This window comes from Dasypus novemcinctus, chromosome 10, assembly GCF_030445035.2.
Source record: "Dasypus novemcinctus isolate mDasNov1 chromosome 10, mDasNov1.1.hap2, whole genome shotgun sequence".
Lineage (NCBI taxonomy): Eukaryota > Metazoa > Chordata > Mammalia > Cingulata > Dasypodidae > Dasypus > Dasypus novemcinctus.
Window position 1 is genome coordinate 42,817,912 of NC_080682.1, and position 13,513 is coordinate 42,831,424.

At 45.1% G+C, this 13,513-nt stretch overlaps 1 protein-coding gene across 1 annotated transcript in view; it reads right to left on the bottom strand.

Moving 5' to 3' along the window:
• PTPRJ (protein tyrosine phosphatase receptor type J) overlaps window positions 1–13,513 on the bottom strand; it is a 192,553-nt gene that overhangs the window by 14,245 nt on the left and 164,795 nt on the right. The window contains exons 12-19 of the mRNA XM_012524934.3: window positions 8,854–8,985; window positions 6,362–6,566; window positions 6,115–6,239; window positions 4,882–4,969; window positions 2,887–2,928; window positions 2,376–2,384; window positions 2,183–2,270; window positions 673–763 (exon numbers count right to left, since the gene is read on the bottom strand). Of these exons, the coding sequence (XP_012380388.3) occupies window positions 673–763; window positions 2,183–2,270; window positions 2,376–2,384; window positions 2,887–2,928; window positions 4,882–4,969; window positions 6,115–6,239; window positions 6,362–6,566; window positions 8,854–8,985 (780 nt within the window). The remainder of the gene's footprint in view (window positions 1–672; window positions 764–2,182; window positions 2,271–2,375; window positions 2,385–2,886; window positions 2,929–4,881; window positions 4,970–6,114; window positions 6,240–6,361; window positions 6,567–8,853; window positions 8,986–13,513) is intronic.

Here is a 13,513-nt window from a genome sequence, read left to right on the forward strand (position 1 = left end):
TACTTATACTTCCCTCTGTGCCCTAATCCCCATCCAACACAGAGACCATCACCAACTTTCCATGGAGAAGAATTTACACTTGACTAATGGTTAGAGGTGTTATAATTCTCATTTTAGCCTTAGCTGGCTATTAGCACCAGTAGGTTAGGTTGCAGGAATTGCTAATTCTCAAAAACAGGAAAGAATTCAAATACAATTTCTACTTGGCTGTGGAATGCACTCAGCCAACCAGAGTCATGTCTGGACAAACGGAAAGTATTTCTCTTTGCCTTTTCTCTTTCTGCCCCCTTCCGTTCCAGAACTATAAAAATTAAAACAAAGAGGCAGTGGGATGGAAGGGTTAAATCTGCCTTTTACCCTAGTGATGGATAAGCTTGGGTCCAAAACCTGGTTTCACCCTTGTTAGCTGTGTGACCTTGGACATATCGCCTAATCACTCCAAGGTTCATTTTTCTCATCTGCATAATGAATATTCTACTACCTATTCCATAAGGTTGCTGGAAGGATTACATTAAATATAACGTTTCTAAATACAGTACTTAGCACAGAGTAGGTGACTAATAGATGGCCATGGCCTTGTAGTTAGTATCACTGTTGTCCCCCCTCTACTGTTAGACACATGGTGGCCAGTGACAGAAAAAAAGAAGTGATAATATGTATAAAATAACTTACAGGGCAAAACATTATTATAGCGATTCTTTCCTCTATTCTCAGCCAGTTCAGCTGCATATTTAGGTTGACTAATTCCAACAAGTCTCAGGTCCTAGGAACAAAATAAGTAAATTGTCCATTTATTTAGTCTTAAAATATTATTTCCAGAGCACAAAGAATGACAGAAAAAAAGTGGGAATGCAGAAGTTCAAAGAAGAGAAACAGGACAATCCCTGCCTTCAAAAAGCCTACAAACTAGGGGTGTGGTGGGGATGGGGTTTGCTGACAGAAATAACTATGATTACAACAAGGCAGAATAATAAATGCTGAATTTGGAAATAAGAAACAAGTCACAGATGGAACCAGGCAATCTGACAACACAGAAATCAAGTCCTCCCAGAGGGATCAAAGAAGATGAAGTGGAGGAGGTGATGTCTGAGCTGTGCTTTGAGTGGTGAGTAGGAGTTCAGGGGAGAAGAGGCAGAGATGTGGCAGGGCAGCATGGAAAGCTAATGTGCACAGCCAGCGCTGGTCAGGGCAAAGAGAAAAGGCGTTCCCGCGCTGGTTTGGGGGACAGAGCTAAGGGTGGACTGAAAGGCAGAAACTAGCCAAAGAACTCCCCACAGGGCTTTAGGCCATCTTCACAGGTCAACCCCAACCACACGCTCCAATCAAGTCCCAGACCCCTAAATGTCCCCCATGGTTTCTTTCCAGCTCATAGTTTCCTAATTATTTTGGTTAATGGTCCCCTCCAAAAAGAAATGTTGACGTCCTCACCCCCCAGTACCTCTGAATGTGACCTTATTTGCAGATGTAATTAGTTAAGATGCAGTCACTGAGTACAGTAGTGCCTTAATCTGGTGTGGCTGGTGTCCTCGTAAGAAGAGGAAAGAGACACAACAGGGACAGAGACACAGGGGAGGAGGCCACAGGACCGCGGGCAGAGCCTGGAGGGATGCAGCAACAAGCTATGGAAGCCAAGGACTCCAGCCACTCCAGGGACGGAGAAAAGTAAGCGAGGCATGACCCACTGGGTGGAACGTGGGAGAGTGTGGGCTATGGTGTGGATCATTGACCATGACGTGCAGCGGTGCTCAGAGATGTATTCATCAAATGCAATGAATGTCTAATGATGATGGAGGAGACTGTTGCTATGGGGGGAGGAGTGGGGTGAGGCGGGTGGGAGGTAAATGGGAACCTCATATTTTTTGAATGTAATATTAAAGCCACCCAGTGTGCGGTACTGTTACGCAGCCCGAGGAAATGGACACACAACCCGCCCCCCAGGTTCTATATCTCCCTGGATAATCTTCAAGTATCAACAAGATCAAACACATAATCCACTAGAAGCGAAGGTATACCTAAGCGTTCACAGTCAACAAGCCACAGCGGGACCCCTGGGGAGCTTCCCTCTCCCTTCTAAGAAGGTTTCCTCTTACCCAACATTTCAATTTAAAACAAAAACGAGCGTTTTTCCAACTTTCAGGAAAAACATACAGCAATTAAAAGCACAATATCGATGTTCACTTACTTCGTACTCTTCTGCAAACCCACAGTTGGAGTCGGCTTGCTGTTTCTTAAAGTAGGCCTCAAAATTCTCCACTTTGACTAACTTGGATCTAAGAAGACAAAACAACTTATTAGGACTTTTGACATTCAATAAAGTTCATACTCAAAACAGAAAAATACAAGTTGTTAAAAAAAAAAGTAAAGGGTTTACTCACTTTTTAGGTCTTCATCATAGAAGGGGAAAGAAAAAATAGGCAATTAGAAAAACTGACTTTATAATGACGCTAGAGATAACAATAAACATCTTCCCAAAAGAACAAAATTCAGAGTTTTTAGGGAAGGAGAGGGGATAACTGTAATGTTATTTTAACAACACTGAAGCATCAATCCAGAGATGTGATTTCTAGACCCAATTATGTGTAGTATACTGGCTTTGTGACTTTGAGTAAGTTATTTCCCTCTAGACCTTGGTAACCCATCTATAACAAATATCCCATCATAAAATAAGCATTGGTTAGCAGAACATAGCAAGCAGTTAGTTTCAGAGACTAATAAAACATAGATTCCTTGCAGAGTAACAAAGCTGCCAAGACCTTTCAGATGATTACAGCTTAACATGTCAATCAGGAGAAATGACAGCAAGTTCTGTCAAAAATTCTCTAGACAGTCACTGAACAGATTGGGGAAGTGTCTGAAAATAAAGCTTGTAACTATAGTATGACTTACTTAATTTGAGAAAAGGACACTTCATTGTTCTTTGCATCTTTCCTGTTTTGAAAGAGAAAAGATCCATCAGTCAAAAAGGTTAATTCTGTGTTTTCCTTCTTTTGTGTATAGCTATAAAATGCCTTTTCCCTGGATATTAGTTGGCATAGGACACTAAATCCTGCTGACTAAAACCTAACTATCCAAGCAGTGAACAGTAGTTATAAATCTATGAAGTTAATATTTTTATACGTGTATAAGTATGAAAAGTCTTACTCAAGCAACTTTTAGGAATTTCTTTGGGTAAATATGTGTCAATGATACCATCTTATTGCAAAGCAAGACTCATTATTTCTTACTCTGCTTCTAAGAAAGCCTTTCTGATAAGTTAATGGCCTAAACTGGAAATATATCACATCCAGTGCTGATAAGGGGTGGGGTACCTGACACTCATGCATTGCTAAACTATCTACTAGTGTTCAAAAATACTTTCTAGAAAACAATTTGGCAGTACCTATCAAAATTGACTGAGCAATTGCCCAGCTTGCAATTTAGCCTAAGGAAATAATCATGAGTGTACCCAAAGATTTAGCCACTGAGATAAGTTACTGTGACAAAGAACTGACAACATCCAGGAATAAAAGAAGATACAGTTGAATACTCTGCCGCCACTTTAAATGATGATAAAATCATTTAAAAATCACAATGGCTTAAGTAAACCATGCAGGCTATTCTATTTGTATGTGGTGTCTGCATTTATGTGTGAGTTTTTTAATCACATCAAAAATGTGGAGTCATGTCATGTGGATTATCTATTTTCTCGGTCTTTTCTGTATTTTTTGCCATAAGTATATATTACCTTTAATAAGGAACAATAAAGTCGACCCTTCCACTTAGCCGAAAAAATCAGAACATAATGCAAAAAGGTGCAACACAAACCCTGCCTATTAAGTCAGCTGGGCCAGTGGCAGTAGCAGGACCTGGGTGAAGGCCACTTCAGACACCCTGGGCCAGGATGTAAAGTCCCTGCCACTGGCAGCACCTGAGGTCTAAGTGAGGACATGCATGAATCCCAGCTAACACACAGGCGTCACATACCACACAGTCAAGCAAGAGGGCATGCAAGGAAATGCGAAGACCAGGTTCAAGTTCCATTTCCACACTTCCACACTCAGCTTCTGCAGCCTTGCAGTGGGACTCAGGAAATCTGCCTCATGGAGTCTCATGAATGAGACAATTCATGGCAGCATTTAGCACAGATACAGGCACACAGTAAGTGCTCAAAACACTGTTGCAATTTTTACTGTTTAACTACCTCACCGTTGCACAGATAAAATAATAATATAGCTACTGTTTATTGAATGCATGTGAAGTACAAGACACTGTGTGGAATGCTTTAGTAATACATTGCTCAACTCAGCTTCACAAATTGGGCAGTATTATTATACCCATTCAATAGATGAGGAAATTAAGGCTAAGTGCTCTAACAGCTAGTCAGTGAGGGCATATAAGTTCAAGCTTAGCTAACTCTTAAAACTAAACTTCTTAATGCAATGATGTAACACTAGTTTGTGAACTAGAATGTACCATTCAAAAGTAGCATACTGGGAATGGATGTAGCTCAAGTGGTTGAGCACCAGCTACCCATTTATGAGGTCCCAGGTTCAAGCCCCTGTACCTCCTAAAAACAAAAGGAAAAACCAGTTCTCATTGGGAAGCAGGTGAAGCTCAGCAGTCGAGCACCGGCTTCCCATGTACAAGGTCCTGGGTTAAAAAAAAAAACCAGTAGCATACTACACACGGTAGTATTTACAAACGACTTGATAGGATGGCTGGAATCTCCTGGGCACATAGATGAAAGAAGAAAGTCCAGGTGGTAAAAATTGTTGATGCTGACCAATAGGAACGTGGACTCATTATACTATTCCTTCCCCATTGGTAAATGCTCAAAATTCTCCATTATAAACAGCTTCCTTTAAAATGTGGGGCATTATGAATCACATCAGCAGAAGTCACCTTTTCTTTCTCCAGAAGATGAAGCCTCCTACAGCCACAATAACCAGGGCGCCAAAGATACATCCAAACACCGCTCCGCAGATGACACCTAGAAAAGTCCAGATGGGAGGCACTTCAACAGGACACGGGACCACACGCCGCACCCACACCGTACCCGCACCGCACCCGCACCACCCGGGCCTCTCCCTGACAGCGCGTGTGTGTGTCAGTGACAAGTGACAAGGTGGTCTTGAGAAAGTCACTAATCCTTTCTGGGTCGTAGGACCCTCCACTCTAATTTGAGACAACTGGGCTAAATTGGTGCTTTCTGGGTTGTTCTTACCCACTGATTTCTTTCTTCACAGGAGATTGTGGGCAGCAGCCCAATATGTAAAACAGATAAACCAGAAGGGAAACTTCTGGTTGAAGCCAGGATGAGATGGGGTGCATCCTGGGCCCCAGTCCTGCTCTATGAAGGAACCACCACTTGAGAACCAGGAGGCAAGAAGCCCCTGTGGTTCCTGAGTCTTCTGACTTTCTGAGACTTACACCCATCTGCAGAAATAACTTCAGCATCGGCTCAGGGGACATGAAGTCTGCTTGTTTATTGGGAAGGACGTGGAGGCTCCCTGAGTTTTTTTCTGGATGCAGAAATTCTTTTCTGCAGCTAACAACTACCCAGTCTAAAAACAGACAAACTCACAAACCAGCTGGTTGGCTTGTCCCTGGCCTGGAAGCCAAGAATGCATTCCCTCGGCATCCCTCAAGCTCCCAGGCCACCAGCTCAAGGGGTAGAAGCCTTTGACCAGGAGTCCAAGACCAGAAATTCAGCTGCTATGTAGCACTGGGCAAGTCACTTCCCTCCTCTGGCCACAGTTTCCTCATTTGTAGGGAATAAGGCGATTTCTGTGGCTCCTTCTGATGCTATCGTCCAGGAGTCTATGAACTAAAATTCACATTGTGGGCCTGGCACGTAAGGATACAAATGACTATACTGGGATAAAAGAACTACATGTCTTTGCAGATTGTATGTGCAACCGACATTCAGAGAAGGGAGAGTTTGGTGGGCAGGAGCTACTGGTGACCTCAGAGGAGGATGCGGAGCTGAGCCCCGAAAGCCAAGGGACATCTCAACTTGAGGAAGACACGCCTACCCTCCCGGGGCCCAAGGAGGCACGCGGGCACTGGGCCTTCTGCAGACATTTTAAATAAAAACCCACAGAACTGCCAACAGCACTACTGTTTTCCCTCTACCTGGATCCTGGGGCAAGAAAACGGCATCTGAATAGTGACTGAATGACACATAGCTCTTGGCCCCATCTATGAGTCTGCTCTTTTGAGAGATGAAGGTAATATTGGTGAAGCCGGCCACACAAGCCCTGTGGGATGACAAAGAGGAAAAAGAGGCAGATGAGATGAGTCCAATGCCGGAGGCACATGCAGCTTTGCACTCACAAGGCACAAGGCTCAGATCCAAAGAGGAAAAACAGGAAGACATTACCGATAGGAGCCAAGAGGTTCCAGCTTCCCGTTGTAATAGCCGTGTGTGATGGACCCATTCCCCACGTCAACTTCATACTTCAAGACTTCAGACAAGCCCTGAGACGGTCCTTCTGTTGTTATGAGGTATGTCACGTAGGTATCCGAGGCCCCTTTTTTGAAATCTTGATATGTATATTTCAAAGCATCCGCAGAAAGGTTACCAGCTAAGAAAGACACACAGAAGAAAAATCATGAGAAAGCAATGGCAGCTGGAGATTAAGTTTCCCACACCTCTATACAGTGAGGTTGATGTGGGCTATGGGTGGAAGGCTCTTTGTCTCTTCAAGAGATAACTAAGTTGTTTGACTTGTGGGTGTGGAATGGTAAGAGGCTGCAGTCCTGCCCTTAAGGACAGTGGCAGCTGCTTCAGTCCCAGGAAATGTTTAACAATGCAAGGGCTATAAACTTTAAGTATTTAGGGGAAATGCAAAAACCAAATACCTAAAGGCTTATCTAGAATGTCTGGAGTCCATGCTAAAAGTTTACCTAAGATGTGGAAGATACATGCTAATTGAAGCCTATTGAGAACTGAAACAAAGGGACCTTTTGGCCTTTCCTCTCTGTATAAAAGACGTTTGAAAATCTTGTTCAGGGCTCGGGATTCAAACTGAAAGCTCCCCAGTCCGGCCGGCCATCAATAAACCATTTTTCCTTCTCAAAATCATTCTTGAGTCCTGGCCTCTCTATATTCAAATAATTGAACTTCTCTTAAATTCCACAACAACGTGGCATTCCGGGGATAATGACAGTTATTCCTATCTACCAAGCATTCTAGCTGTGCCATGCTTTACCTGTTAAGTTCTAAGTGCTTTACTGACATTAACTCATTCAATCCTCACAATAACCTCATCGCAAAGGTTTACTTTCCCCCATTTTACAGATGGGAAAATTCAGGCAGAGAGCTAAAGGATCTGGCCCAAGGACACACCACACAGGATCCACCACCTCTGTGTTGAACTGAGTTTCTAACTGATCATCTGGCTCAGAGCCTGGGCTCTCATTTACCAAGACTATGAAAGTCCCTTAGACATAGAGCAAGCTGGGAAATCCCAAAGCCCCTCAGCTGATCAGAGGGGGAGCTGGTGGCATGACTACGGAGCAACACTCCAGTAGCAGAGGTCTGAGTCTGGGAGTTGTTGAAAACCATCACAGCAAAATGACGGTTGTGGATTGAACTGTAGCCCCTAAAAAGACATGTTTAAGTCTTAACCCCCAGCCCTAGGAATGGGACCCCATCTGGAAAATCTTTGAAGATGTTAATAGTTAAGATGAGGCTCAACTGCATCAGGGTAGCCCTTAATCCAATAGAACGGGTGTCTTTATAAGCAGTAAGTGAGAGAGACAGACAAACAGACGCCCGTGTGATGGAGGCAGAGATTGAGTTACGCCACCAGCACACCAAAGAACGCCATGGGTTGCCATCCGCCCACCAGCAGCCAAGTGAGTGGCGTGGAGTGGAACTTCCCCTTACGAGGCGGCACGGCCCTGCTGACACCTATTTCTGGCCTTCCAGCCTCCAGAACCGTGAAACAATAGATTTCTGTTGCTTAAGCCAAGTAGTCAGTGGGACTCTGTGACTGGCAAACTAAGACAATGGCTAAGAGCTTGAAACAGACCCAAAATAGCGTTCTCAGCATCTCTCGGCTTTTTAAAATTTTGCCACAGATTTATGACAGAAGCAAATTCCTTCTCTTCTAGGATCTCCTCAACCCTTGCAGAGCGCTGGCTCTCCCTTCCTCAAGGAGGTGAAGAGGGCGCACCAGTTGAGAGAACAGGCAGAGGTCGATCTGCATTATTCACTTTGAAGAATCACCAGAACAACAAAACTTGGCATTTCAAACCTAGGCCTGGGGCGAGGGACCCACCCATAGCCATCAAACAGGACTCAAGCTGTTCCCTTCTGACTCCTGAAGAATGCATTGGAGCCCTTTAAGGAAAAGCAGCCTTTAAGCCTCCTCTTCTCTCAGCTAGGGCATGTTCTTTTCAAGATCACTCTAACAAATGCAAATCTCTTTCTCTTTTGTTTTCAAGAAAAAAGTCACCCTGTAAGGATGATCTTGTGAGTGTTGGACAAGGTTGGTTAAGATGACTATTTCACCCCCAAAAGACCCTGTGTCATAAAAGCGGAAAATGGCCTCGATCAGAGGTCAGCAAACCCTGGTGCACTGCCTGTCTTGGTAAATAAAGATTTATGGGGACACAGCCATGTTTGTTCTTCACTCCTGCCCATGGCTGCTTTTACACGACTACGGCAGAGTTCAGTCATTGCAAAAGAGCCCACATGGAGCACAAACCTAAGATTTACCATGTGGCCTGCCCTTTACAGGAAGAGTTTACCAACCCCTGACCTAGACCGTCAGGCCAACACCACTTGTGTGCCTTAGGGGCACTGAAAGCGCACCCGGTCCCCGCACCGCTCTGCCTGGGCGACCTGCGATGACCCCTCCTTACCTTCCCTGGTGGTGAGAATGACAGCATAGGCCGTGATGGGTCCATGGCTGGCTTCAAACCCACTGAACTTGACCTTTATCGAGTTGTGGCTGACAGACGTAATATTAGGGGATTCAAGTGGAGAAGGGGGGTCTGAAACAAAGCACAGCAATACAAGGTCAGCCAACATTTAAAACTGAGGTGGCAAGATGATTAAGGAGGAAATTTGCTTCAATGCCTTCCTCAAGAGCCCTGTGCTGGGCTCACGCAAGGCAAATCCAGAAGCAAGGGGCAGGGAAAGAAACTGTGGGGAGCAGAGATGGGGAGACCCTGCCCAGCTAGCAATGACCCCCTAAAACTGCACAGCCACGTCCACAGGGGTGGGCTCTGAGCAGCCTTGTTCGGTCAAGATGAACTGCCGTGCCCACCTCCCCCCTCCCAGCCCCAACCCGAGAAGGACCAGGTGGTTTATCCTGAGCACTGGGTTGGAAGGAGCTAGAGCGACTGTCTAGGTGGGGCCACAGCGTGAGGACGTGGGAGGTGTGAACAGACACAAGCCCGGGATCCACTGAGAAAGATGTGGGAGTGGAGCCCAGAGGGACACACAGACGAGAGGGCATGAGGGCACTTTCTGTTTGCCAACAGCCTGCAGCCCTGGGGTCCAGCTCCGCCCTGGGTCCTTCCTGCCCTGGATCCTTCACACAAAAGCCCCCACTGAGGCTGGTGCTGGTTTAAAATGCTTAGAAACTCAGCCCTCTTCCCAGAAACCACAAGAGCCCACCCAGGAGCATTCCACGGACGACTGCTTCCTTCAAGATCTGCACGCAAAGCTGGCGGGGCACCACTCGCTGAATTTACCCAAAAGGAAGAACACACTGAATTAAAGAGGACTCCTCCCCCACAGCACACATACACACACACTTTCTCTCCACCTAACCTTGTTTCCTACATAGTTTGGGTTGTGTAGCAGTTTGATACGGTTCATGAATTCCAAAAATAAATATTAGATTATGTTTATAAACTGACCTGTACGTGGCCCTGATTAAATTATGATTAGGGCTTTGATTGGGCCACGTCAGTAGGGTGTTGAGTCCCTGTGCCTTGCTGGGTGGGAACTCACAGATAAAAGACATGGCAATGGACAGAGTTGGAGTGTTTGATGCTGGAGTTTTAAGCTGGAGCCTGGGAAGTGAACACGCAGGAGAAGAACACAGAGGAATAGAGACGGCTCCTTAGACACAGCAGGAGTCACAGAGAGAGAGAGAGAGAGAGAGCCAGTTGCCTCATCATCTACAGCTGACCTTGTGGAGAAAACAGAGGAAATGCGCCTGAAGAGAAATGAACCCCCAGAAGAGAGGAACCCAGGAAGCCTGAACCCTGGCAGACGTCGGCAGCCATCTTGCTCCAACACAGGGCAAAAGACTTTGGTGAGGGAAGTAACTTATGCTTTATGGCCTGGTATCTGTAAGCTCCTACCCCAAATAAATACCCTTTATAAAAGCCAACCAATTTCTAGTATTTTGCATCAGCACCCCTTTGGCTGACTAATACAGGCTGTTTTCATTATTAGAGTCAAGGTTCAGAGAGACAGGTAAAAGTGAACTCCAAAAAAACATGACAACACAGTTCTCTAAACCAGTACTGTCCAGCAAAGCAGTCACCAGCCACATGCAGCTGTCTAAATTCATCCATGCTCTAAGTGGAAAGTACGCACTGGATTTCAAAGACTCAGTTAAAAAAAAAAAAAAAAAAAAGATGAAGAATGTAAAATACTTGAGGAGTTGATTCTCTATGATTACATGTTAAATAACAATATCTTACTACACTGAGTTGAATAAAATGTTATCAACATTTACTTCAGCGGTTCTTTTTCATGGTTTTTAATGTGGCTCCCAGAAAACTTTACATTATACACATGACCCCTGTTAAGCAGTCCTCACCTACACACACCTCCTTCTCTGGGGAAGTCACAAACACACACTGGGCAGCCATGCCCTGGCCTTCCGCTACCCCACCTCCTTTTCTATCGTGTCTCCTTCCACAACGTGGGGTCGATGTTAAGTCTAATGAAAAGGCCCGCCAGGCCTCAGACCCAGAAGCTGGAACTAGCAGCCCCAGGTGCGAATCATGGCAATTCTCAGTGGCAGCCCCACCGCCACCCCCCAAGGTGCAAAGTGAGGCATGCAGAGATGGCAGGAGACATCACGATGGGACTGCTTCCCCTGCTCTGTATTGAGTAAGTAAGAGATTATCTGGTCTTTCTGGACTCTCTATTCTGTGCAAGAAATACAGTGATCACCTGAAATTTTCTGCCAGGCCCTGACCCTGTGCTCCCGCGACACACCTTTGTAGCAACTCACACCACACGTGGTTCAGGCTGATGGGGCAGGTCTACCTGTGCAGGCAGCCTCCCAAGGAAACGACAGCAGGCACCACTTAGGGGCGCTGTCCCCATGTTTGTCATCGCCTCAGCAGAGCTTCCTAACACACAACCCCCCATTCCCCATCAGCCCTAATGTTTTTCAGGGGACAAGAGAGGGGTCCCCAGTTCCCCCCACCCCCCCAGAATGTCAGCACCATGCTAGCTCATTCCTGCCTCCAAGCCCACAAGCCCAAGTGTCCTACCAGGAAATCCCTTCCCTCTCTCCGCTCATCTCTATTCTGCACTACCGTAAGACCCACTCCAGTTGTGCCTCCCCGGGCACTGTCTGCCTTACTCACCTGAGGACCTCAGCACACAGTGAGCAGCCACCAAATGTTGCTGAAGCGCTCCCTCTTCTACCCATCCCTCCAATGCTTGCACCTCCCTCCAGGTAAAAGCAGCTCCACTTTCACATAAAGTACGTTAAACATGTACAAAAAATTCATCCGAGGAAAGTGTGTCATGAGTTAAAAAGTTGGAGAATCACTGGACTAGATGGCACAGCCATCATCCTACTCTACCACATGCTGTCTGGCTTCAGAAACAACCAACACTGCAGAGCTCCTACTCTATGCCAGACACTGTGCAGACACTGCAGCAGACCCAGTTTCTGTTCCTCACTAGTTTATACACAGTGAAGAGATAATCTAAAAACAGATCTGCAAAATAAGTACAGACACCACTCTTCATTTCTCTTATTATGTAGAGTGCTGCAGAAACCCAAAGGACAGTGGTACACAGCTACACAAGTATACAATTCCAAGGAGCTCCATGCATGTCATATAGTCTGTGCAAATGGTGCTCCCTAACATTGTGCAGTGCACAACCTGAGCAGCCATACATGGCGGTAGCTCCAAAATGGTCTTAATCTCAAATTACCTCATCTGATTTCCCCAGTAGTCATGTAAGACAGGTATCACGTCCCCTCTTGACAACTGAGGAAAGCAAGGCTTAGAGAAGCTAAGTAGCCTGCCCAAGAGCGCAAAACTGATAAAAGGCAGAACTGGGAATCAAGCCCAGGGCTATCTTTCTAAACCTGAAACTGTGTCTACAGAACCCCTCAACCACGTTCCAAATCAGGATCTATGAATTAAGATGCTTTTTTTTCTTACTATCACCACCATTTCTTTAGAAACTTATCTACCATCTGGAAACATTCGGATGCCCTAAAGAGAACATATCCAGAAGTCAAAGAGCATAAAGCAAGATGGACCCCACCAGGTTGGCCTAAGACATAACTTTGGCAAAGACATGGGGAAGGAAAGACAGAAAAAATGATGTGAAGATGTAAAAGCAGTTTTTTCCATGCATGTACACACAAACACATACACAATGCAATGTTAAAAAAAAATAGTAATAATAACTAGAATGATTCCTGTGTAGTCAGTGTTTTCTGCTGCACAAAATGGCTTGGGAGTTTATTAAAAATACAGATTTCAGGAAAATAAGGTTTTTGACTGGATATCCAATAATATTAAGAAATTACTGTTAAATTTTTAAGAGTGATGGTAATAGCAATGGCATTATGTTTGACTAAAAGAAATGTTATCTTGAAGCAATATAAACCGAAATGTTTAACAGTAAAATTATACAATGACTGGGACTGGTTTCAAAGTTATCCAATATTGGGAAGTGGACTTGGCCCAATGGATAGGACATCTGCCTACCACATGGGAGGTCTGCAGTTCAAACCCCGGGCCTCCCTTACCTGTGTGGAGCTGGCCCATGTGCAGTGCTGATGCGCGCAAGGACTGCCCTGCCACGCAGAGGTGTCCCCCACGTAGGGAAGCCCCACATGCAAGGAGTGCGCCCCGTAAGGAGAGCCGCCCAGCGCGAAAGAAAGTGCAGCCTGCCCAGGAATGGCACCACACACACACAGAGAGCTGACACAAGATGATGCAACAAAATGAAATACAGGTTCCCAGTGCCACTGATAAGGATAGAAGCAGTCCCAGAAGCACACACAGCGAATGGACAGAGAGAGCAGACAAATGGGGGGGGGGGGGAAGGGGAAAGAAAGAAAGAAAAAATAAATCTTTAAAAATTATATAATAAAATAAAATTTAAAAAACAAAGTTATCCAATAAGGAGGGAGAGAAAGACAGGATATAAATGAAACAAGTGAAATAAGATTGCCTCAGCGCTGAATTGTTCAACTGGGTAAAATATTTGAACATGTCTACATAAATTTTCTTTTAATAAAATAAGAGAATTCGCTACTTAAAATGTGGCAATAAATTATTCTATAAAGCAAAGGAA